The 24149-nt window shown below is 41.7% G+C and overlaps 4 protein-coding genes across 8 annotated transcripts; 2 read left to right on the top strand and 2 right to left on the bottom strand.

Annotated features, from left to right (window-relative positions):
- Positions 1-90: 90 nt before the first annotated feature.
- LOC100122205 (E3 ubiquitin-protein ligase SIAH1B) lies at positions 91-3034 on the top strand. 2 transcript variants are annotated; one of them, XM_032596982.1, is made up of 6 exons: positions 91-361; positions 432-495; positions 586-789; positions 862-1137; positions 1217-1459; positions 1527-2403. In XM_032596982.1, exons 2-6 carry the CDS (start codon positions 448-450, stop codon positions 1677-1679), a joined length of 924 nt encoding a protein of 307 aa, XP_032452873.1. In that variant the 5' UTR covers positions 91-361; positions 432-447; the 3' UTR covers positions 1680-2403. The 2 variants fall into 2 exon arrangements, with proteins under 2 accessions (XP_032452873.1, XP_031779055.1); XM_031923195.2 differs by having other exon boundaries at positions 94-495; positions 1527-3034.
- LOC100122190 (protein SMG7) lies at positions 2183-9417 on the bottom strand. Of its 3 annotated transcripts, none has more exons than XM_008211531.4 (11): positions 9326-9417; positions 8273-8342; positions 7699-8037; positions 7191-7634; positions 6823-7118; positions 6601-6744; positions 6129-6530; positions 5543-6048; positions 4862-5474; positions 4075-4793; positions 2183-4003 (listed from the first exon to the last, which is right to left on the bottom strand). In XM_008211531.4, exons 2-11 carry the CDS (start codon positions 8302-8304, stop codon positions 3755-3757), a joined length of 3744 nt encoding a protein of 1247 aa, XP_008209753.1. In that variant the 5' UTR covers positions 8305-8342; positions 9326-9417; the 3' UTR covers positions 2183-3754. The 3 variants fall into 3 exon arrangements, with proteins under 3 accessions (XP_008209753.1, XP_008209752.1, XP_001605792.1); XM_008211530.4 differs by lacking the exon at positions 9326-9417 and adding an exon at positions 8790-8952; XM_001605742.6 differs by lacking the exon at positions 9326-9417 and adding an exon at positions 8529-8706.
- LOC100114376 (iron-sulfur protein NUBPL) lies at positions 8963-11901 on the top strand. The gene is made up of 6 exons (XM_031923194.2): positions 8963-9446; positions 9611-9942; positions 10023-10396; positions 10466-10719; positions 11151-11354; positions 11427-11901. The coding sequence occupies exons 1-4, from the start codon at positions 9354-9356 to the stop codon at positions 10633-10635; spliced, it is 969 nt and encodes a 322-aa protein (XP_031779054.1). The 5' UTR covers positions 8963-9353; the 3' UTR covers positions 10636-10719; positions 11151-11354; positions 11427-11901.
- On the bottom strand, positions 11897-24149 carry LOC100122162 (cyclic AMP-dependent transcription factor ATF-6 alpha). 2 transcript variants are annotated; one of them, XM_001605716.6, is made up of 7 exons: positions 23703-24149; positions 15628-15852; positions 15401-15543; positions 14475-15314; positions 14240-14388; positions 13538-14157; positions 11897-13273 (listed from the first exon to the last, which is right to left on the bottom strand). In XM_001605716.6, the coding sequence occupies exons 1-7, from the start codon at positions 23791-23793 to the stop codon at positions 12783-12785; spliced, it is 2559 nt and encodes an 852-aa protein (XP_001605766.1). In that variant the 5' UTR covers positions 23794-24149; the 3' UTR covers positions 11897-12782. The 2 variants fall into 2 exon arrangements, with proteins under 2 accessions (XP_001605766.1, XP_008209760.1); XM_008211538.4 differs by lacking the exon at positions 23703-24149 and adding an exon at positions 15953-16087.

Below are 24149 nucleotides of genomic sequence, written 5' to 3'. Positions count from 1 at the left end.
AGCAATAATCACTCTGCCCCCGCAAGTCAAAAATATATGTAGCGCGTACGCGAAATATTTATTTCGCGTATACGCGCTGGCGTGCGCCGAGACAGTCTCATACCTATATCGCACGCGTATCAAAACAACGCTGCGTTGGCCAGCCGGGCTCGCGAATACGTGTATATAGGTGAACTCGAGAACAGAGAGGTGGTTCTTTCTTTGTCCGTGAAATTGTGTTAGTATACTTATTCAATTTTTGTTAGTTCGATAGCGTAAACCACATTTATTAACGTTTAATCTTGATGTATATACACATACCTATGATATAATCTGCGTGTCCGACTGTGTTTTGGAGTTGCAAGAGTTATGTTTTCGTGTGGTAATTTCATAAGAACATAACCCGGCATATTTTTTCATTCTTAATAAGTTCGCGCTATCTGTGACTGAAGGTTTGTGCGTTATAAAATGGAAAGAAAATCGAGTGTGGAACCGTTGACTGCTCTACGCCACAAAGTAATTATAATTTCATGCATAGCTGAGTTTCAAATCATTTTTCAAATTGACGATTTGTACATAAGTAAATATTTGAACGAATTTTTTTAGTTTGCTGAGGATTTGGAGGAAATCCTACAATGCAGGGTTTGTTTTGAAAGGTTGTCGATTCCCATACCATTATGCATTCAAGGACACCATGTGTGCGGATCTTGTCGATTTCAAATGCCTGCGTGCCCTTTTTGCAAAAGTGATTTTAACGGTACAAGAAATTACCTAGCTGAAACGCTGATAGGAAAGTTTGATGAAATTAAGGTTAGTTTGTAAGTTTCAAAACGATAGTATAATTAACTATAAGCTTTTTTGACCATGTTTCTCATTTCACAGACTTCTCTCATCGAGAATCGCACAAGCCAAAGAACTGTGGTATCAAATTCTACGCAAACAGATTTTCCACCAAATGAACCTATACCACCTGCACCAGCAGCAGCACTGATAGTAGAAGAGACCAACAAAGTAAGCCCTCCTGTAATCAATTATAACGTTGCACCAATAGTTGGAAAAGGAAAATATCCCTGTAAGATTGGGAACTGCAAGGAAGAATTGGTGCATGGTCGCATGTTGCCACATCTTAGATTCTACCATGAAGAAGAGCTGGTAGAGGTAATTTTTGATCATTCAATCAATTATCTTTTTTAAACTAAGCTTGATGATATATTTAAATTTACATAATTATTTATAGGAAAAATCAACAAACAGTAGTTTATATGAAAATATTTGGGAATTCAGTTATCAGATTCCCAATGCGCTTGATCGAGCGATTATCTTACCCAACATGGGAATATTCTTTCTCAACGTTTCAATTGATGATAAAGGTGATTTGTGTGGGAATCTACAAATTGTGAATACTAGAATAATTGCTCAACAATTTGAGTATTCATTAAAAGTTAAAACAGGTCACAGTTCCATAGCTTATAAAGGACAGGTAAGACAACAATTTCTATACATATATACTAAATTATTGAATAAAAAAAAATTAATTATTTACGCAGGTGCTGGGAACTAGAATATGTTCTAAAAATATCAATGAAAAATCATTATTTGTCAGCAATGTATATTTACAAAAATTGCTAAAAAAGAAGAAAATTTTTAATGTTCATTTAGTTTTAAATCGTATATTCGATGATTTCCTAAAGAAAAATTAGTAACAGTTCATTTTTGTAATTTTTGTTTTATTCGTCTGTTCCGTTTATATAATTTTAGTTGAAATTCTTTTAGTTTCGTGAAATGATGATTAAAAAAATCTAACCAATGTGAATATAATCCCAAGTTAAACTGTAAAAAATATAAAGAAATCGTATTCAAATGTTAAATGAATACTTCTGTTAAGAAAGCGTCATACTTTTTATACAGATGTACCGCGACATTAAATTTATCCATTGTTGCTCTCAATCTCCATAAATTAAGCTACTTGTCTAATAAAAAATTTGAAGCACTGCCTTTATGTATTCTATATAAAAAGTATAAAGGCGTCTTGAAAAGTTTTGTTAAGTATCTGCTATAGATGTAATTTTATAAATATACTGTAAATATCAAATATTTTATTTTAAATGTGATAAATATAAAACAATAAGCTTACTTTTTATATCTATAAAGTTTTACTTATGTAAAATGATGGGGATAATTTTTTATACCAGTAAAGAACTTATTTTCATTTTTCAACATAATGTATTTTGCAGGTAATGAATATAATTATCATCAATTTCGGTATTTTTAAACGCAATATAGTTACATTGCTATTAGTTAGTCTATTAATTATTTTTTTTATGTTTACAGACAGCTTTTTACATAAACTAAACAAGCCTGGAACTTTTTTTATCATTTGGATTAATGCATCAGTCTCTAGCTGTTTGTTGTTATTACGCGTCATTAACATTACAAAATCTATATGCGATATTTCGTGTTGTTATCGAACTGCAATATTGATATAATTCATAAAATTTAACATGCAAACGTTTGTGTATTTGACGTGTACTGTGAATTTCGAAAAACTTTTCATAATTTTTTTTTACTAAACTTTTTTCTAGACGAATAAATCGGTGCGGCATCATTGCATGAGTAATTGATAAAATGTCATAAGTCAAATCAGATATATATGAATAATATTCCACCGAGTGTTCGTCCATTTTTATTTTTCACCTGCAACGCAAAAATTACATACTACTTGCTGTCAAAACGTAAATAAAAGACAAAACAAAAATTATTAATGGAAGGCCATAATTGAACGAAAACAAATCGGACCAAACTGCTCTATACCGCGCGTCTCTGAAAATATTTCGCAGCTGGATTATATGGCATATAATCATCGTATTGCATCTTTTCTTCCGCTATACTCTGATTTCTGATAGAGGTCACACGCGTTTTCTAAGTGTTCCGGTGCTAAAATTTTAGGGGTTGCCACAAAGCAAGATGTCTCCCGGCAAGTAAAAGCATTGTCACCTCTACCGTATGTCTTGATTGCAAATCAAAGAGTAGCAACGAACGTTGAGAATACGATCTACTATTTATCAAAAAATCATATCTCCCCTAGCTTCTTCTTATCTTTTTCTTTCTATAAATATCGGCCAAGCCTGTCGCCGTTTCCTTCTTATTCCAGTAACGCTTCGATCTACCGAAATATGTTGTCATGTGCGCGCGTAGGTTCCTCAACTCTAAACGCTGTGAGCGACATAACAACATATACAATGAATAAAATAAACTGTAGCTGGCGCGTGCACGTGCCGACGTCAACCGAGTGCACACGCGATGAATTCGTCTATTCACTTCATACATATTTTCTTTCCGTCACTGTCGGTCGGCTTGGTCGAGTCCCTACGCGTATTTCGTCTCATGCTCTATTTGGGGATTTTCTCCCTATAATTGTCAGTGTTTCTTCGTCGATATTGATTAAATTTACTCTTCACTCTTCCTCCTTTCTCATTAGAGATTTATCATGTGTATGTGACGGATGCTGTTACTAATGTACTTGTTTGGCGCTCGTTCACGTGTGCTGTTAGTCTATGTTGGCTCGTTTCTTTCGGTTTGGTGAACGTTCAGCCTGTCGGTTAACGCTTCTGTATCTTTAAGACAGCCGCCCTGGTGAGCGAATTTTCTGTGTATTTCTGATATAACTTGAGAGGTTTCTCGTTTGCTTTTTTTTTGTTATTTTATCATCCCTTCGTGCAGAATTGGTATCCATTTAGCGTGTCGTTGGTCGATCGCCACTTCGGAGCGGCGCCGTTCAGGTTCCGCCCTCGCGCAAAGACTTCTGCTGCTCAAGGAGACGCTCAAGAGGCGAGGGTCCTGGCCCCGACCAAAGCGACTGCTGGTTTAGCCGAGCTTTCATCTGATCTTGCTGCTGGCTCGACATGCTATTTGAATTGGAGGATGACGACGAGGACAGCTGGCTGCCGTTCATACCCCAACTATTGCCGCTGAACAACGAGTACGTACTACCAGTTGGTGCTGATTGTGGCGGTTTCTGCTCCATCTGGAAATATAACATATTTTAGCATAAATTGTATTCGATAATTTACTTTATTCAAGTGCGCTCTCTCTTACGTCAAAAGATCTAATGTCCTCAAAGTTGTTCCTGCCACCGTAAACCCGACCCTGCAGCGAGTTCTGCGGGTAATTATTGCCCGGTGTGAGCGGTACATTGTTCAAGCGTTGATTACTGGGACTGGAAGAATTGGCCCAGTTCTGGAAGGCATCGGTGCCACCGATCATCGGCATGTCTTTACCAAGAGCCTGCTGCTGCTGCTGCTGCTGCTGCTGCTGCTGCATCATCTGCCCAGCAGCAATGTTGTTGCTACCCCACCAAGTGACAGGTGGCTGGGGTGGTTGCGGATCTTTCCACGGATTGTAGTCTTTCGTATCGTATCCGTGGAAGATAGGATAACTGTTGGCAGACTGCTGTTGTTGGGTCTTGTTTAGACCCTGAGTCTGATTGGGAAAGGTGAACTGCGGCTGTTGCGGCTGTCCGTTGCCATAGGTCGTTGGTGAGATTTGATTCTGCTGTTGTTGCAACTGAGCAAAGTTGTTTTGTCCAAAATTAGCTCCAGCGAAGCCCAACTGTTGTTGAATGCTTGCCGCTGCCGTACTGGATATTGCAGAATCTGGCAGGCTGTTTTGATAAGCCGACGCAAGACTAGCGACTGCGGGTAAGTTCATATGATTTTGCAAGCTTAGACCATTTACGGGTCGATGAGCACCAGCCAGCAAATTTTGAGGATGCATACCAAGAGGATTTTGCTGCATGTTTAATCCCATATTCGGACCTATTGTGGAAATAATAAAAATAAGAAAATTTCTCTCATAAACATACAACGTTAACTCTATAACTTACCAATCGGCTGCTGCTGGGGTTGCTGACTCGGAGGAGTGAGATTCAAGCCCTGGGTCAGCATGGAGTTGGTCTGGGCCAAACTGGTGAAATTACCTCGCTGTTGCTGCTGTTGAATCAGTCTGCTCTGATTGACATGTACATTGCCAGGGAAAGTGATATTCTGGGAAGCAGGAGGTTGCCCATTGCCCTGTTGTTGCTGCTGTTGTTGAATCAGTCTACTCTGATTGACGTGTACGTTAGCCGGAAAGGCGATACTCTGGGAAGAGGATGGTTGACCGTTGCCAAACTGAGATTGCAGTTGGCCTGCCACCGCGTACTGTTGCAACGAGGCAGATGGATTGGCCATGAAATTTTTGTTGAATTGGGGCGTCTGAACATTAAATGTCTGGTTGGGAAAACAGCCAGCATTCGGAGGAAGTGGACCCTGCTGTTGCTGAGGTTGTTGTTGCTGTTGAGTCTGGGGTAACTGCTGAGGCTGTTGTTGTGGAAACTGACCGAGACCTGGAGGAGGCGGTCCTTGCAGCGATGATAGTTGCATCTCAGACAACGACATGTGGTTTATCGTTGATACCGGACGGATATTCTCCATCAATAGATTAGAATTATTCTCCAGCTGCGAAAGCAAATAATTTGAAATTTCTTTCCGGTTGAATATTTAAAATGATAATAACGAAAAATTACTTTTAGCTGTTGTTCTACCAGTTGTTGTGGTTGTTGCTGTAATTGCTTCTGTTGCTGCTGCTGTTGTTGTTGAGGCCCTGACGCTGGTTTAGTATGTATAGCCAATGGTACCGGCATGAGTGGCGGACGTGGCTGAACCGTTGGAGCACTAGTCAGGATGTTATTTCCAGTACCGTTGGTTGTAGTCGACGCAGAAACCATGATATTTTTGGCGTTATTAGCTTTAACGGGTGACGAAGAAGAGGTGACGATTGCGGTGGGAATGGGCGTAGGAGCAGCAGTCGATTTGTTCTTGTCTTCCTCGATAATGACGGGCGAGACATTTTTAAAGGTCACTTGTTTTTGTTCTGTCTCGGCACGACGCATTATGGCTTGCATTGCGACGTTTTGACGTGGTTTGCGTGCCGACGATGGAAGGGAATTGTTCTCCGTGTTAATGAGCTCACCAGAATCGCGACTGCGTTCCAAGGAACCTTGAGGCTTCAAAATACCCCCTCGCTTTTCCACTGTTAAAAATAAATATTTATCATTAGAATTGCAGTTATAAGGTTTTTTTTTTCAAAATTATACCAGAACTTTTACTCACAGCCGAATTCTGCGATCAAACTGTCTATCTCCGAAGATCCTTTACTACTGGCTGTCTCCGAAGGTACGGGGCTGTTGGCAACAATCGGTTGCTTCTCTTTGTTCAAGCTCAGCTCTTCCAGCTCCTTCATCAGTTCGTTGCTCAGTCCGGTGCCTTCAGTAGCTGCGATAAATTTTTGCTCTTCACTCTGGTCTCCGACACCCAGAGAAATGAGGGTCGCACCGTTTACTTGGTGCTGTGTTATGCGCCGTCCGAGGTGTAAGATCCGCATGGCGCGAAGTTTGTTTAACATTACGACGTCGCCCTCCAGATCCGTATTTGTAAAGCGAAGAGTTTCGAAAGACTTCTCCAGAGGCAAAAAACCCTGGAGGTCTCGATCTTCCGGCAGTGGTACTTTGGCGTCTGCAAAGAGCCATTGTACTTCTTAGTATATTACGATTTCTTCGGTAGAAATGGTGAAATGAGTACTTACACTGATTGTAATCGAAATCAGCGACACAGCTTTGCAAACCATTTAACAGAACACAGAGACTTGGCCATATTTGAAGTCGTGAAGCGAAAGCTGCTTCCTCCAAAATTTTTGGTTTCAGTTGAATCCAGTCAAGGCACAGTTTAACTATAATGTTTTTAAATACACACAATTAGATTTTGTGGGAAGAATAGTTTTCAAAAAAATAACATTTATCTGACTTACTGGTTGGTAAAGCAAAATAGTTGACAATTGCATTTTTTATTGTATAAACAGGCAGCAACAGAGCAGATAAACTTCCAGCAATCAGATCAAGAATACAGTTTCTGGACACTTTTTCGTCGGAACTCAATTGATCGGTCTTCAGTAATTCCGCGTTTTCTGTCGGTATGCCAGCTGTATGCTGCAGGGCATACAAATTAATAACCAACATCTGTACAAGTCTCCACGAGCTGAAACTCTCGGTCGCCACTAATGCTGTCAGAGTGTCATTCAACAATTTAACGTACGTCGTCGCGACACTAAAAAAAATATTTAGCTTTAAAAAAAAAAATCACCCTAAATGACAATTATCGCTTAAATTAAACAAATACCTTAAATCTCCTAAGTTATATAGAACTCCATGAAGTTTCAAGAAGACCGCGATATATTCCTGAGAAGTTAATTTGGTTTTTCCCTCAATATTGAAAGTGGCATCGTTCAAGGCTGAAGACAAAGTTTTAGCCAGGTTGGCCGTGGCCACAGGAAATGGGTGCTTCACAGCCACCGAGCGAACGTAGTGGAAAACCGTGCCGAGCTTGTCTCCACGCGAGGCCTCTAAGAGGGCTAGCTGGTTGTATGGCTGACCGCTGGATGGTGAGAGCGACACGGCGTGACGGTAGAATAATTCGGCTTGCTTGTTCTGGTTGCGGTAGCGAGCGATGTCTCCCAAATGAACAAGACAGTACTGACAGGCATAGAAGCATGATGATTTGTGAGGAGCTGACAGTTTCTCTACAGCCTTCCAGGGTGAAATGCAGCCATAAACGTAACTTTTTCTAAAATAAAACGGAGCGTGAACATATTGCACTACTTTGAGTAAATTGAAAATCAGTTATTTACCTTCTAAACGGTAAATCCAAGTCAAAAGCAGTGCATATCTCTTGCAATAGGGTCAGGTAAAACCCGCTAGCTGCCTCTAAACACCAGCTGAGCATTGCCTGCGACTCTCCACGTTTGGGGTTTCTGCGGTCTTTTGCCTGCGATTGCAGCATAGCTATGTAATTCTTGAAGCCAAGGTTCCATAATTCTTGTTCAACTTTGCGATCCAAGGCATACTCCAGGTCAAGGATGAGGACTTGCTGGTAGATTTTCTGAAGCTGCCTTTGACACATCCACGCATCATTATCGTTTAGTAGATCCTTGCAACGTTGAACCTTGTCCTTAAGTGGTTCTGCTTTCCTAAATCAAAACAAATAAACCTCAGCCAACAGTTGAACAAAAAGACTTCTCTGGCATGAAAAAATTTCAATCTATTACATGGAATTGCACAATAAACGACACAACTATATGCTTGCTCCAAAATTTTTTTTAAGTTTCATCAGGCAAAACATGTTTTAAAAGAAAAATTTGCAATGAGACAGCGGGTATTTGAAATTAATAGAAACATGATATTCGCAGTGGTGACTACACTTACTTTAGAGCTTGCACAGCCGCTTTTAGGCCCATATTCTGCGTAGCCTACACCTGCAACTCTTGCGACTAGTCTGGAAAAAGTCAGCAGGGGATCAGAAAAATCAACATCTCCCATCAGTTGCCTACCCCAAATTAATACTCTCAATGATGGATCAAAGTGCACTCTTATCAAGTCCTACACTGCACAAATTACAGTCGGATGGACATTTAAAAATGAACGGAACCGAGATGACAAAGAAATTTTTGCTCGAACGAACCATCCCAGTTTTCTTGTCAAAACCGGAGTTCCCTCGTGGAAAACAACTGTCTGATACCGCACGAATATCGCGGATGAATTTCCGGACGAAGCAGCAACCCGAAATCACTCGAAAATCGCGTTTTTACAGAAAAAACGAGCGTAGGTTAGAATCGGTGCGTCGTCTTCGGGGCTTGCGTGCGAGTCCGCGTTCGAGCAATGGCACACACCGGAGTGCCGCCAGCGAAAGTACGTGTGTCGAGGATCAACCGGGTTAACTCACTGTCACATATTTGCGCCGAGTGAAGGACTATAAAACACAAGTGACGGATTTCATTTTTCCATCAGTCTCTCGTCTCTCTCGACGACGTCCAGCTTGCTCTTTTCTCTCCCGCTATTTCTTTCTCTCTCTTTCACTCGCAGCTCTATATACGTATATGCCGATATATACGTGTGCATGTATGCGTGGATTGTGAGCTGCTATATTGCTGCTAAGGCCTAAGCGGAGGAGCCAGAAAAACTGCGCCGCCCTTGTGGCAGGTGATCGAACTCGGGTCGGATGAGCGGACGACAACAAATTTTTTCGTGCTATATATAAGTATTTTCAAAGAGGGAAAATTGTTGCTCGGTGCCGATGATCGAACTCGTGGTTTATTTTGTTGATTATTGTTGCAATTATTGTATTTTGAGAGGAAAGAGACCGCGCGCTTGCATCGAGGGAAACTTTGAAAGTGAAGGCTGGAACTTGATGTGAGTTGGCTGCGGTGTTACCAAATTTTGTCGGCGAAGGTTATGTCGGTTTGTTTTTTTCTCGTATACCTTTGAATTTTCTTTTCTTTGAGAAAATATGGTCCCGGTCGTAGCTATGGTGCGGATGAAAATGTCAGCTTTCACAAGGAAAATGATTATCGAAAAGTGCCTCGGACTGCAGCTCAAACGGGTGAGTGTAACGCAATATAGAATCTTGCTAATATAGAAAAAAAAAAAAACGGGAAATCTAGATTTTTTTTGACACTGAGATATTGTTTTTGTTTTATTTGCATGTTCAAGTGTTATTCATAGCGTTCTAGAACTTGCCATTCTATTATCTGAATATTTTTGCAGCATTGTTCTTCTGTTAATTCATCAAAGTCTAAATCGGATAATTTGACAGAAAAGCAGAGAGAAATGATGGCGAGAAGTCTTCCAAAACAAAAACCAATCCCAGGAGTCAAGCAAATACTTATTGTTGCATCAGGTAAAGGAGGAGTGGGCAAATCAACAACTTCTGTGAATTTAGCTGTTGCTCTAAAAGCTATGGATCCAAGCAAATCAATTGGTTTACTGGATGCTGATGTTTTTGGACCTTCAATTCCATTGATGATGAATTTGCACGAGTCTCCTGTTTTAAACAGCAACAATTTAATGGAACCCTTAGTCAATTTTGGAGTCAAATGGTACTTATTTAACAATTCGTGGATATATTGCAATGAAATCCAAATCTTGAGATTAACTCTTATGTTTTTGTCATTCTCAGCATGTCTATGGGATTTCTAATAGAGAAAAAATCTTCACCCGTGTGGAGAGGACTCATGGTAATGGGTGCAATTGATAGATTATTAAGACAAGTAGCCTGGGGACCATTGGACTATTTAATTGTTGACACTCCACCTGGTACCGGAGACACTCATCTTTCACTTGTGCAAAACCTTCCTATTTCTGGAGCATTATTAGTGACTACCCCTCAAAAAGCTGCTGTGGATGTTACAAGAAGAGGAGCATCCATGTATGACAAAGTGAACATTCCACTGGCTGGAATAGTTTCAAATATGACTAATGTAATATGCCCAAACTGTAAAAGTGAAGTTCCACTTTCAAAAGATGGTACTGATGGTTTGGCCAAAGAATTAGGTAAAAATTTGAAGTATTTTTTATTATATATTATTTTTTTTTATGTGTACATAATTAAGTTATTTTTAGGTATCAAGATTTTGTGCAAGATTCCTCTTGACGATGATATCATGGAATGTTGTGATAATGGTAAACCAGTGGTACTTACTGCTCCAGATTCTGCATCTGCAAAAGCATACAAAAAATTGGCACAAGATGTAACAACATTTTTAAAAGATCAACCAGTCAATACAGGCTAGTGGTTCTAAATCTCTTTACAAGCTTCTCCTACGTACAAACTACACCTGTAAACTTAAGGAAAAGAATGAGAAGCATTGACCAAGGTAAATTTTGAAGCGCTAATTAATCTGAAAACAATAGCATTAAAACATCAGTTTGAAAAAGTCACGCAACTTTCGATTCTTGATAAAATTGTAAATACATGAGATATAGGTAACCAATCCCCACTTCCTTTGTCACATGTTCATATGAGTAGGTTTCCAGAGGTGGGGACTCAGTGTTCTTATAGCCGCGAGGCGTGAATGACTAAGAGTAGCAACTGATGCAAGTTGTACAGTCGCTAGTATATGTTTAATCTCAGTAGAGCGAATATTTTCAAAATCAATTCTTACTTTGTTGTAAGCATTCGTAAGTTGCTACTTGTAAGCTCTAATTAATGTTATAAGTTACCTTTATAAATACTTATAACACCGATTTACTAAGAAAATTGATTTTCGCCATTTTAAATAAAAATTTCATCATTTTTTGTTGGCAGGTAATAAAATGGAAGGTACATTCACTAGTATACATTCGAGACCAGAAGCAGAGGTGCATGATGTGCCCATGAACGTTTTAATTAGACCATTTCCACCTTCTGTTGACAATGAAAAAGTCACAAGCTTGATGGAAACTTTGAATAACCCTGAAACTGAGAATTTGGTACCACCAGTGGATATTCTGTGGATTAAAGGCCGTAACGGTATGAAATAAATCAATATAACCTTAGTTTTTCTAAGCAAAAATGGGAAATTTCAAAGCAATGTGTATTCAGGAGGGGATTATTACTATTCATTTGGTGGCTGTCACCGTTATGCTGCACATCAGAGGCTGGGCAAACCGACTATTAAAGCAAAAATCGTTCAATCCACCATAACGGATTTGAGAAGTTACCTTGGGAATTCAACTCCTGACTTAAAGTGAAGTTACACAAACCTTTTATATACATTTTATATATTTATACTCGTAATTTGTTGTACAAATGCTTTGAATATCCAAAAATAAGTTGTTTACATCGTAATTTTAAGTAAGGCTATTAATAAATGAAATGTTTAGATTTTAACTGGGAGAATCTAATTATTCACTTCAAACTTATTGTATGCTAATGTCATGTGAAATGAATTGTCTTGAAACAGTTAAAGTGTTGCTAAAATAGAATCAACTTTGCATTTCAAAATAAACCGAAAGTTCATCTTGATTAAAATGATATGGAAAAAGATTTAAGTGAAAATAAATAGACGCTACTATTACTCCTTGCAGTGATTTATTCAGCTTCTCTATGTACAAATTACATCGCTTAAAACAAATAATTTTAAGGGATTTTATATAATAAATGCAAACCATTTGTTTTAAATCCACGCTTGTGCAGAAATTAATAATTGTATACTCACGCAAATAATACATTTGTGTTTATTGCAACTATGGTATATCTTATCATCAGAATTTATACATAATATATGTATAACTGAAAATTGCACATTATTGTACAAAAACTTATATACTTAAAAATATCATGTAACATTTACTATATTTTTAAGAACTATCTTAATTCTATAGATTCAGAAGTACTTTATTTTTTCTATTCAACGAGAATGAAATGAAACATTCTTCTTGTCAATGTAATAAAGTTCTTCGCTGGCAAAAAATCTATTAACATCAATTGCACACATAACAGTCAATTTTGAAACGTAATTTTATAAAAGTTCAACGCAAGAACTGCTTTTGCCCCAGTGCAATCCAAGTATTTTTCGGTAGCTTACTTTTTTTACACTCACTTTACAAAAGATATAACTTCTGTAACCATACATGTTACACACTTTATTTTTTTATCTTTTTACGAAGTATGCAGCAATAACATACCTACTAATTTTTTGCGTATCAAACTCGATTTACAAACTTGACTTACAAACTGACAGTGAAAAAGACATTTATTATCTATTTTCACTCTCTAATAATTTACAAAAATGCAGACTTTTTGTTTCCTTAATGTCGATAATTTTTTTTTATTCCGAGCTTTTTAGCACGTGTATATTACGCTTCATTTGGCAGTTAATTTGCTTTAAATGAGCGTTATACTTTTTCACACAGCCCTTTATTCCTCATAAATAGGTATGGCTCGATTGTTGAAAATTTACTGTATGGTGGAGCGTTTCATTTTCCTCCGAAACATACGCCTATCCTGGGGATAGTTAATTTTTTTCAATTCCTCTGTAGCATTAGCGAATTCGTTAATTTTTTTCTGTTCTTTCTCGATATTAGTGTTATATTTCGTATCATCCAGACGAAAATCCTTGTTGTACTTCTCTTTCGTGACATAAGCTTTTTTATCATTGTAAGCATTCTTGTTTTCAGCAGTGAATGGACGCTTGAAGTTCTCGTTCTCTAAAGAATCTGTGCCATTACTCTCTTTCAGAAAGTAGGGTTTGTAATTCTTTGTGTTATTTCCTGCGGTCTCGGACATTCCAGTGCCGCGATCTTTTGGTACATTGCCTTCAGGCTGCGGCTGATTTCTCAGATGCTTTGGTATTATGGCTTCTTGAAGATGAAGTAGTTGGGTGTTAGTTACCTCGCAGTCGATTTGCATCATGGTCACGTGATTTGGCGGGGTAGAGTAGTACGATCCTGAAAAATAAATGTTATTGTGGATTCGTTAAATTCTGGAGGAAGGATAATCTTTTTTGCTCTCCATAGAAACGTAAGATATGGTTGCTTACATAAGATTATTGGTAACAATATTTAATTGAGATAATAATTTAGATAAATCTCGCTCTCATGGAGGTCACTCAATATTTCTATATTTATATTGCATTTCTGATCTTATCCATAATTTACTTAATGATTGTAATTTATTTCCATCTCGAAAAAGTAGATTACGAAGAAACCTACCATTGACGGGAACAGCTGGCAATATCAGAGACATCCTTGGTCTGGTCGTACTGTTCTTCCTAGATGCCGGTAACAGCAAGTGATCGCCGGTGAACCAGACCACGTAGAACGTGTCGTCTCTTCTGCCTAGAGCATCGAAAAGCTTGGCGTGTTCTCGGAGTAGCGGCGAAAACACCTGGACAGCGTTCATGTTCGAGGGAATGTCGTTCAGCTGTCGATTGTTCTTGGCTTTCAAGCGCTTCGTGGTTCTCTTTATGGCTGGCCTGATATTTCTCACTTCAGTCTCGTCAGTTGTTGGATGAGACCGAAGGCTCAGCAGCTCGTTGAGAGACTTCACTTCCAGGTCGGTTTTCGTAGGCTTGGTCCAGTTCTCCCTGTCAGGCTCGCCACCGATCCACCGTCTCAGCTCAGAATCAAGCCTTATCGATTCCGTGCGATTTATGTGCATGGGACACATGGGATGATGCTTGGGTAGCGTATCGTTGAACCGCTCTTTAGACTCGTCTTCCCGTTCGTCCGACTGTGACCACAATAACGTTCGGCCGTGCCTGACGTTGGGTAACGCTATCGATGGCACGTGCGGTTGTATGTCGCCTAGAGGTTGCCGGTTATTGTTGAATCTGGAAGTGAAACATAAGTTGATTATTGAAAGTCGCTTTTTAACATCGACATGATTTTTTTTATGGGAATCACGAAACTTACCCTAAACCACCAACGTTCAGAGAAACCATAAACACCATGGCTAACAGAATCGCCGTGTTCTTCTTATTCACGCCGAAATTATGACTCCCAAATTTGTTACCGCTGGCCTCTTCTATTTCAGATAGCCTCCGCTTCAGCTCGGCGTTCTCCTACAATCAGAGTAATTTTTATCAATCAACTTCAATCGTACACAAAAGCACTGGCAACGACGTAACAAGACCTATATCGCACTAACCGCTTGTAGTCGCGTGTTTTGCTCTTGCAAGTCGACGATCTGATTTTCCAGCGACGTGACGTACTCCTTCTTCTTCTTCCTCGACAGACAGGCGGACTCCCTGTTCTTGATCATCCTCTGCTGCCTCTTGAGCGCCTTGATCTCGCTGTCCTGTCGATCGTGCAGATCGATGAACTCTGGGAACTCGTTCTTGATGACTATCGGCGCGATGCTTGGGTTCTCCTTCTTAATGACGATAGGAGGGCAGACCGGTACGTCGTTCTTGATGACTATTGACGGGCTCGACGACGCCTCCTTCTTCACGACGATCGAGGCAGCCGGTTTTGCGTCGACCTGTGGTATCGCCGTGATCGTCGGGGTCTTGGAGTGGATCTGCACACTGGTGGGCATCGTGTTGATGACCTTCACCTGGTTATTCTGTGCGAAAGCCGTCGAATTCGTGCTCGTCTTCGCCTGTTGTTGCTGCTGTACGGGCAGGAGGTTCAGCTGGTTCTGTATCTTCACGTGCCTGCTCATAGGCAGAGCCTGGACCTTTAAGGGTTGCGTCGTGCTGTTCTGTTTCACCCTCTGGGTGAGCGCGGCGAAGTCCTGTGCGCTGAGGACGATGGTTTTCCGAGGGGTCGCTTCTTTCACACCGGATTTCTCGAGTCTCGGCTGTATGCAGATGCGCTTCGCGGGGTTACCCTCGGACAGAACGATCTTCTGCGTCGTGCCGTCCTTCAAGTTCAGCGGCAACAATTTCACAGGCTGCATCTGGGACGGATTCGTCTGCACAGGCTGGGGTGATATAGGCGGCGACTCGTTCTGCGGTGGGGATATCGGAGGCGTTTCCAACGCAAACTGCAATAATAAAAACAAATTAATCAGTTTCAGAAGAAGAGAATGACAGCTGTTCCAGAGTAATAAGAACAGGCTGGGCAACGAACCTTGCCCTCGCCATTGTTGACACTGGAGGTCTCGCTCTGCCATTCGGAGCCACTCGACGACTCGGACTGGCTGGGACTCGGTGACGGCGGCAACTGCGGACTGTTGGGCTCGATCTTCACCTGCGACACCTCCATCTTCTCATCTGCAGGGGAAAATAAAGGACGAATTCTCTAAAATAACGACACCACACGCGGATCGATATACGGATGAGAAGCCAAGCGCTCACCGTTAGAGAAGAAGTCGCAGAAGTCATCGTGCTTGGCGTCGTCTGTCTGCATGAAGCTGAAGTCGATGTTCTCGAGGGTCTGCGTCTCCAGAGCTGTCTTCATTATGTCGTCCGGGCTCTCGTCGTAACTGCCAGGCGAACTCTCGCCGTTCAACAGCAACGGGATCTCCAGGCCAGAGCTCAACGCCTCGAGGAAGTCGTCGGCCGGCAGGGCGGACTCGTCCTCTGTAAAGACACATAGAAAATCAATATTCGCACTCGCTTCACTAAACGTTATTTTTAAATGTTATAATCGTAGATGTAAATATGTAAAACGTTATCGTACTGCTGAACGAAATGCTCGTGATGTACATCGCGGAGGATTCGCGACTCTGTGTTTTGACGCGAGTGCTCTCGCAGGTAATACTGTATATTATACTGTCTGCGTAGCAGCAGCTCACAGGGAAAACTGGCGGAGCCCAAGCGTTAGGGTGCGTTTCTACTGTGTGCGGGCACGCTGTGTTATGGCGGCGAGTTGCGCTGTGATCTGTGTACTTTGTGAGAGAAGCTTCAGGCTATTTTCGACTGACGGTTTACTTTACGGTCAAGTGCGCGACGGGGTCAAACTCGGTCAGGTTCACATTGTCTGCGGTGTGCGATGCGTCGATGGACGAGGGAAAGGAAAGAGCGAAAGATAAAAAAAGAAGCATCGTAAATGCTGCCGCGTCCACGTGCTGGTAGAACTCGCTGGCTGCAGTTGACAATTCCGGTGAACTGCGAGGACGAGATTCTCGCGGATTCGCTTATCTTTTTTGCGTCGTTTTCAACGGTTTGCGAGATACGAATGTCTTTTAAATAAATTAGCAGATAGGTGTGTAGTGGCACGCGCAGAGGACCTTGCAAATCATCGCCTGCGCTTATCGACTATCTCCGAAGCCGCTGCTTGTTTGTTTGCCACCGCGACTCTTTTTTAATCTACAGACGATTATTTACACGAGGCATATAAGTACGATCAATAATCGCCGATTGGCCGGAAAAGAAGGCCCTCGAAACTTCGACACAGTTCCGTCTATTGACCCCGTGTACAATCGTCCATCTCTCTCGCGAAATCGCTCAATCACGCGTGTGACTCAAAACCACTGACTCGCGCCAAAAATCCCACTCTCTAAAGCACCATAAAGCAGAATTTCGCGTGACGCAGACGCGACGAGCCAAAGTGGGAGTCCCTACCATACACATCCCATGTAGTCTGAAAAGAGAACGTCCTGCACACGCAGAGCGAGAGGTGAACGATTCACCATGTCAATGAACTCGCGGAAGCCGGCCGGCAAGTGTGCTTCGCCAAAGAGCGAAAGGAGCGAGGAGAGGCCTCTCTGTGCTTTTCGAAGGAAGCTAACGATTCCATTAGCATAGAGCGCGCTCGAGGCCGATTTTTCGCGAGTGTGTAGGTTGTATATGAGTAGCCCATTTCGACAGAGTCAGCGAATTCTTTTTTTTTTTTTTTTTTTCAGAGCGACTCGTTTTCGTTGTGCTGCTGTGCTGTGTAAAGTGCGAGGACTCCAAGTGTTTGAATAATTAGGGGTTTGACTTTGGGGAGGACGTTATGCTAATTTTTATGCTCTCGCTGATGTAAGAGGCTTTTTCTAACGTGTATATCATTTGATCATAAAAATATTAATGGTAAATTACGAAGTACGAAGATGACCTATTGCTCATCAGAATTTGCATACTTCAACAACGCGCAATAATTTATTTTCGCAAAATCGAAAAAGATAAACTTATCAACGTCGCACTCGATAAATCGTGTACATCGTCTGGAATTCCCAACGTGGCAAAGGCAACCCTATACAGAACGTTCCACCATTTTTTTCACGCGCGAATCGGCTTGTGATATCCCGTCGGCTTATCGGTTAAAACTCACGTCGCGATTTTATACGCCTCCACTAAATCCCCAAGGGCATTTTACCAGTCCGGCGAGAGATTGATAACGCGCGCACCAACTGCAAGTGCGTTTTTATCTATATACTTATGTTTGAGTCGAAAATTAACAGCAGCGTCTAATCGTCGCACGAATTTGTAGACAATCGGTGAGAGAGACGATTAAATATTCATCGAATCGTTTGTTCTTAGGCGAGGAAGTCGTCTTAATTGAGTGCAGCCTATAAATATTTTACCCGCCTCGAATAGTAGCGGCGGTTCATTAGAAATTATCATCATTGGTTACACAACCGCGACAACATCTCGGAACTCTACTTTTATACGACAATAAATAGCCTCGTTTGAAGTTAAAAATTACTGCAATTCGATTCTCGTCGTTAATTAGAGGTGTGCGAAATTTGCTCTTTCGAATCGAGATTTCGCACGCTCTCCAATAATGTAAGAAGAAATTAGAATATTTCGTGAATGCATTAATTGGCTTGTCGTCTTTCAAAAACAGTAAATAAAAAGAAGGCCTTCGTATTGTTTATTCTACACACCAGGTGACTCATGAATCGTACACGCGAAAACTATTTTACAGCATAATGAATCATTCGTCGTAAAGGTGGAAAACTGCGCGACCCATTTCTCGAACGTTCTCGTACACTTTACCCGAGCAATTAGCAAAAAATCATTACGATTCAAAGCTTCGATGCTTAATTCCTACGTACAATTAGGCTGTTAAGCTAAAGCGAGCTGTAATGATGAAAATCGTCTAGGAGCCCGCATAAGAGCGAGTGCAGCCTCGTTTTCGGGAAAAACTAACCGAATAGGCATATTATCGATGCCCATACACAATGTCGCAGCCATTAGGGCAGGCGTTTTTCCCTGGGCGATACCGCCGGCATGAGTTTTTCTATATACGTGTATACATATATAGGGTGTATGGGCGATGAAAGAGACCTGATAAATTTAACAGCGATGGGCGTGTATAAGGGCCACGAGATTTAGAGATTTGAAGCTATTATGGCTATGGAGAAACGGAAAGTTGAATTTTATATTTTTATGTGGAGCGTTATAAATTTCTGAGTGATGGAAGTTCTTCTCTTTTTAAACATACCTATAACTAATATACGCCAGTTCTCTTGACATTTTTATGTGTATACTTAGTGCAAAGAATATATAATTCACCAGGTAGTCAGAAAGGTACTCTCAATCTATAAGGTGTTGTGTGTCAAGGTTCATTTAACGATTAGAATGGTATATGATAACGGTGACAATTGCATGTTGACAATAATGGAATTGCTGGAAGCACAACGCTTAATTATTATTCACTGATATAATACGTGTGCACGAGACGCAAATTCTAACAATTAATAAGTAATATTAATGAAAGAAAAAGTTCTAACAGATACTCTAATGTCATAACTACGTGTAATTCCCATCGGGAAGCAATAGATAAAAAGCTATACAGAGTAAAATAAAATATTTCACATTCGATACTCTAAACATACGCGTCCTACTCCCTACGCAGCCGTTTAAACTTATCAAGCGGGACACCCCCTCGTCTCCACCAATAGAATTACAAATCGCAGATCCCTGCAGTCGTACCTACACACTATCCCAACGGAAAAAGGCCAACGGCCCGAACTAGACGAAAAACACACTGCAGCGGTCCATACAGACGCTGAGCTTATCGATTCGACCGACGCTCTATAGGTTTTCCCCTCACTACGAGATAAACTTTAGCTCCAGAGAGGCGTCAGCGGCGAAAGCTGTTCGAGTATATGGGGTTGGTCGAAATTTCCAAGCGTCATGCGACGTGTTATGTGTTTTTTCGAGAATTGATGCGTCGTGTCGGGGAAAAGGGGGAGAAACTTTGCATGACGTCGTATACCGGCTGCGGGATATACTGGAAAACGTGGTCGGAAGTCGCTTTATGAGCGTGTCTGTGTGTGCTTGTACGAAAGTGAGGAATAGAATGATGCAGGTCGCTTCCGGCTAATGGATTGAAGTGATATATAATTATATCCTGGCGTTTGACTTAGTGGCTTCAGATGTCATGTTTTCGAGAGTTGATGATAACGATTAACGAGCTATATAGTATTGTAATTTTTATTTCTAGAAAAATACGTCTTATCAAATGCACGAGTTCAAATGCGGGTGTATCTCGCAACGATGAACCCTGTGCAAATAATCGCACTCTGGCGCAGAGATTCTTTTGCAACGATCCTGCAAAATCGTGTATATCCTTCGATTACGAAACCTCCTCGAACATCAGCATATAGCAATCCAGAACTACCCGCACAGATACACACATAGTTGTATACGTAAAGTCCATGTCACGTCACGCTCGGGTTGTCCTAACGACATAATGCAGACGACAACGAGCATCGGAGATTAGATTCTATGTATATAATACGTTCTCATCGTGCACCTGTATATAGGTATATAGGAAAGAAAAAGAGAAAGAGGTGTGCCGCAGGAAGGATGTGGGGTGGCGCGCGAGGCAAATCCCTCGAGCGTTGCTAACAGCGCGTACACTGCACTTCTTCTTCGCTCTTAACTTCCTGGACGAGAGAACTCCGCTTACGGTACGAATTTTCTCGCGGAGACGATAACGACCTTCCTGCCTCTGTATATAGCTATAGCTATGTACTGCGCGAGTGCGAATTTTCGCGTATAGAGGTATATATCTCGGAGGGTTTTCAAATAGTTGTTTCTCGAATAGCTCGCTAAAAATTTCGGAGCGAAAGTGTCCAAGATAACGAACGCTGTATATATATATACCGCTCTCTGTGCGGTGTTTACTGAGGCCATTAGCGTTTTCGTTCCCCGAAGGGCGCTAAAACTGCCTAGACACTCGTTGGATGCTTCTCTCAAACATCGTTCGAAAAATTTAGATATACGGCTTGATCATTTCGGTGCTAGCGTCAAGCATGGATTTTTTTCATCCAGACACTGCACACGTGTATAGACACGTAACAATAGCGCATCATGTGGCTGCACATATGCATTGCGCAATAATACGGAAAAAAACGATGCGGCACTATTGCGCTTCGACGTGCGCACCTGTGGACGAATGGAATTGTTAGCTTTTTCGATCGTGAGCTATATATTTTTGCTCGAGGCCTCGACAGGCGTAAAATTGCTTTTTTATTGTAACTGCGCGTTACACGTCGTATATCACACTAGAGGATATGCATTATTGTTGCGGAGTGAAAACGTACGGTAAAATTATATGTGTGGAAAAATAGGAAACAATGAACTCTATGACGATAGTACTATATGTGTGTATACACAAAAACTATATATATACGCGGCGCGCGTAAAATGTGAGATAACGGAATCGATTATCCGGTGTGCCGCGGCGATAACAAACATTGACATCCGCCTTTTGACGTTTTCATCGCGAAAGTTCTGTTCCCCCGATTCCCGGTAAAATACGTTTGTAACAACAAGATGTACGTGTACAGCTGAAAAATTTGACATAAGTAGGAAACCGAAAAGCCTTTGTGTATCCAGAAATTTCGTAAGAATTTAAAACTTCCGAGCATAAGTCGACATGCTCTTATTTTACCTGAAAAACTCATATACGATGTTTGGACTTCTAAGCGCGCGCGTGAATACTTGAAACTCGTGCAGCTGATACGCTGGCTCTTATCTCTTCTCACCGACGTCCTTATTTCATTCGATGTATTTTTAATAATTACACATATAGCAAACTCTCGTTCCCCCCAGTCATTTCGCAGCGGAGTATATAAGTGCCGTGAGAAAAGCCCCCAACGAAAGTCAGAAAATCGTGGATTTACGAGAAGCATACGAAGGTGAAAATAGAAGGGACGCGAAGACGCAGCAGGTACCTGCTGATCATCGAGAGAGCAGTATGCGCCGTGGAGGGAGAAAAAATATGCCCCTCCGAGAAGTCGGTCCCGAAGAACCGGTCGGAAAATACATTTGGGGAGTGTTTCTTTTACACCGACGCTCGTCCGGTGGGTTTTCGACTCTCGATCTCTTGGAGCCTCCCCTGATCCTCCTGTGAACATTATGTACGCTCACTTATATGGTGGTTTCGTAAACTCTCAAGACTGCAAAAAGATTCCAGGCGGGAGAGAGATATTTTCGTTTTTTGGCGACGCGGTGAACGCCGGCGGACTAACCGGTTATTCCGTAGGAAGATTTGACGAAAAATTTAACGAAGAGAGACCTTGATGACGCGGGCATATCAGACAATTTTACTTGTTAATTTTTAGAAATCTCAATCCTCCAGGTTTTAATTTTCAAAAAAGAGGATGTCAGTGTTATAAAGAAATAAAAAAAAAGGACGTGAAACGAAATCTCAACGCTGTATAACATTATTAGATATTCCCCCGGCGTCGGCGTTACGCGTTTGGAGAACCTAACGAAGCCGGTCGCGGTCGAAGGACTCTCGATTTTTTTTTTTAGCCTCTACCGAAAGCGACCGACTCCTCTCCGCGAGCGATTTACACGACTAATAATCGTACATCGACTCCGACCAATACACGCTTCTCTCGAATGTACACGAAGAAAGACTGTCTGACGCTGCTATTTTTCGACTCACCTCGCGTTGACCGACCGCGGGAAATTTGATGAGCGCAGGCTTTTCGGAAGAAAGCTCGCGCGAGAAATGCGCTTTTCTCGATTTCAGCGCAGCGCAGTTTCCGCTTGAAAGCTTGCCAAACTGTGCATCACCGAACACGTGCGTTGCGGCAGCTTTGTGCAAAGCGTTAGTGCAAAAATTATACTCTCTGGCGCTTCCTTTGAGGAATATTTCATATCGCGTCGTGTGGAGAGCGTCGGGCTTCTTTTGGAAAGGACGTACGTGTGCGGTTAGTTCAGCATTAGAAACTTCGCAAACAGAGTCGCCTTGAATGAGCAGACACCTGTTACGAGAATCTTGATGATTACGTAGTAGGCAGTGTGTGGGCTATATTGCCAAATTCATATCGTATATACGGATTGGATATCGAATAATAAATAGAAGTCGTCGAGCGAGAAGCATAACCGCTGGTGAATAAGCAATATTCATTGAGTTATCGCAGCGCAAAAGAAGCATCGACAATTTCATATACGTATCTATATATACCACGTGCTCGAGAGTCAATGCGCCGAGCCGGCGTTTGACTCATGTTTCGCCGTTACAATACATTCTAGAAATACATGTCGCGAATAACGACACACCTTCGTATGTATAAAATTGAAAAATCGAATATCGGTAATCAGCGATCGACGCGTTATGTTATGCCGATAACGAAAATAGCGACGATCCATCAATTCATTCTCGTAGCTTCCGAGACATATGCGATAGAGGGAAGGAAAGGCCGATCGAATACAGCTGTATGCCGTCACACACACACACACACACACACGCGAAATGATCGAGCGATCGAGAGGAGCTTTAGAACGGCATGAAATCACAATGAGGAATAAGTCAACGCAGCTGGCTGTAGGTATAACTCGGCGAATAGTAGGTTAGCGAGTGGGGGAGGCCGCGAGATAGGGTTTAACATTCGCGGATAATAGACGCGCAGTGTTTATCGTATGTAGAGCAGCATTTGAGAACAGTTGCGTATTAAACGTATGTTTTTATTTGTTTATCTCGCGAAAAGAACACTCGAAATTACAGCGGTTAGCGAATGTTTAATTCTCACGAGCATCGTAGTCGTAAGTACGGAATTGTCATTGATGATACGAGCAAAACGCTCCATTTACCCAAACGTCGATCGATATCCAGAGGCGGCACGTTGCTCGTTCTACTCCGTCAATTATTCAGACGAATCGATAGAATCCAAGAGAGAAAGAAAATCCAACCGCTCGACGAAGATTGTCGACGATAATCGAGTAAGCACCTGACACACGACAGCGTTTTTACGCTGCATAAATCATCCCGCGCAAACGATAGATTATGAAAAGAAAAACGACTAACCTCTCGGTAAAATAAAAGTCTGGCTTTTTATTGTTTTTATTCAATGACAAACTCCATGCCATCGCGACGGAGAGAGATAAGCGCGAGCAGAGGATGCTTAGAGAGCCAGATTGCAAATTATCGTCTCCCGCTCTTCTCGCGTATCGCGAAAAAAAAGTAAGTACAGACGTTTCCGCCCATAGCATCGTCGGGAGAAAGAATCTCTCTATGTATCTCGCGGTGTACTACTCACCCAAGCCACCGAGCTCTGGAAACATCCGAAATTCGTCATCAACGAAACCGGCCGCCGAAGCGGTCCACTGCGGGTCTTCGTTGATCAGCATCTCTTTATCTCTTCTCGACGACAACAAACACAGTCCGACGAAAACTACACGAGCATATGCATTAGCTGCAGCGAACACGTGTGCGCGAATGTATGTATATCATACACGTATGCACATCAGTCACAACAAACGCCAGCAGTGGCCACGTCCCATCTAATAACGTCCTCCATGACGATAGCACACTCGCGACGCTCTCCACATCCCGGCTGAGAGAACGAGAATTTTTGTTATGTGCTGCAGGTATATAGTCGGGTGTGATAGAATAGAAGCCTAGAGAGAGAGAGAACAATGTATTCACGGCACCACCGTGCGCGAGGCTTCCGCTGAATCAACTGAAACCGAATGCATGGCTGGAG

Source organism: Nasonia vitripennis, chromosome 2, assembly GCF_009193385.2.
Source record: "Nasonia vitripennis strain AsymCx chromosome 2, Nvit_psr_1.1, whole genome shotgun sequence".
NCBI lineage: Eukaryota > Metazoa > Arthropoda > Insecta > Hymenoptera > Pteromalidae > Nasonia > Nasonia vitripennis.
Note: the sequence above shows the minus strand (reverse complement) of the source record. Positions and strands in the feature narration are given on the sequence as shown.

Excerpts from the sequence above, each read along its gene's own strand:
- LOC100122205 (XM_031923195.2), top strand. The coding sequence starts at position 448 with ATGGAAAGAAAATCGAGTGTGGAACCGTTGACTGCTCTACGCCACAAA. Across the intron at positions 496-585 it reads TGACTGCTCTACGCCACAAA|TTTGCTGAGGATTTGGAGGA; the intron begins GTAATTATAATT and ends GAATTTTTTTAG. Across the intron at positions 1,460-1,526 it reads CCATAGCTTATAAAGGACAG|GTGCTGGGAACTAGAATATG; the intron begins GTAAGACAACAA and ends TTATTTACGCAG.
- LOC100122190 (XM_008211531.4), bottom strand. The coding sequence starts at position 8,304 with ATGGGCCTAAAAGCGGCTGTGCAAGCTCTAAA. Across the intron at positions 7,635-7,698 it reads TTGGATTTACCGTTTAGAAG|AAAAAGTTACGTTTATGGCT; the intron begins GTAAATAACTGA and ends GTTTTATTTTAG. Across the intron at positions 4,794-4,861 it reads ACCCCAGCAGCAGCCGATTG|GTCCGAATATGGGATTAAAC; the intron begins GTAAGTTATAGA and ends TTTCCACAATAG.
- LOC100114376 (XM_031923194.2), top strand. The coding sequence starts at position 9,354 with ATGGTCCCGGTCGTAGCTATGGTGCGGATGAAAATGTCAGCTTTCACA. Across the intron at positions 9,447-9,610 it reads TCGGACTGCAGCTCAAACGG|CATTGTTCTTCTGTTAATTC; the intron begins GTGAGTGTAACG and ends ATATTTTTGCAG. Across the intron at positions 9,943-10,022 it reads GTCAATTTTGGAGTCAAATG|CATGTCTATGGGATTTCTAA; the intron begins GTACTTATTTAA and ends TGTCATTCTCAG.
- LOC100122162 (XM_001605716.6), bottom strand. The coding sequence starts at position 23,793 with ATGCTGATCAACGAAGACCCGCAGTGGACCGCTTCGGCGGCCGGTTTC. Across the intron at positions 15,315-15,400 it reads TCAACAATGGCGAGGGCAAG|TTTGCGTTGGAAACGCCTCC; the intron begins GTTCGTTGCCCA and ends TTATTATTGCAG. Across the intron at positions 13,274-13,537 it reads GCCAGCTGTTCCCGTCAATG|GATCGTACTACTCTACCCCG; the intron begins GTAGGTTTCTTC and ends TTTATTTTTCAG.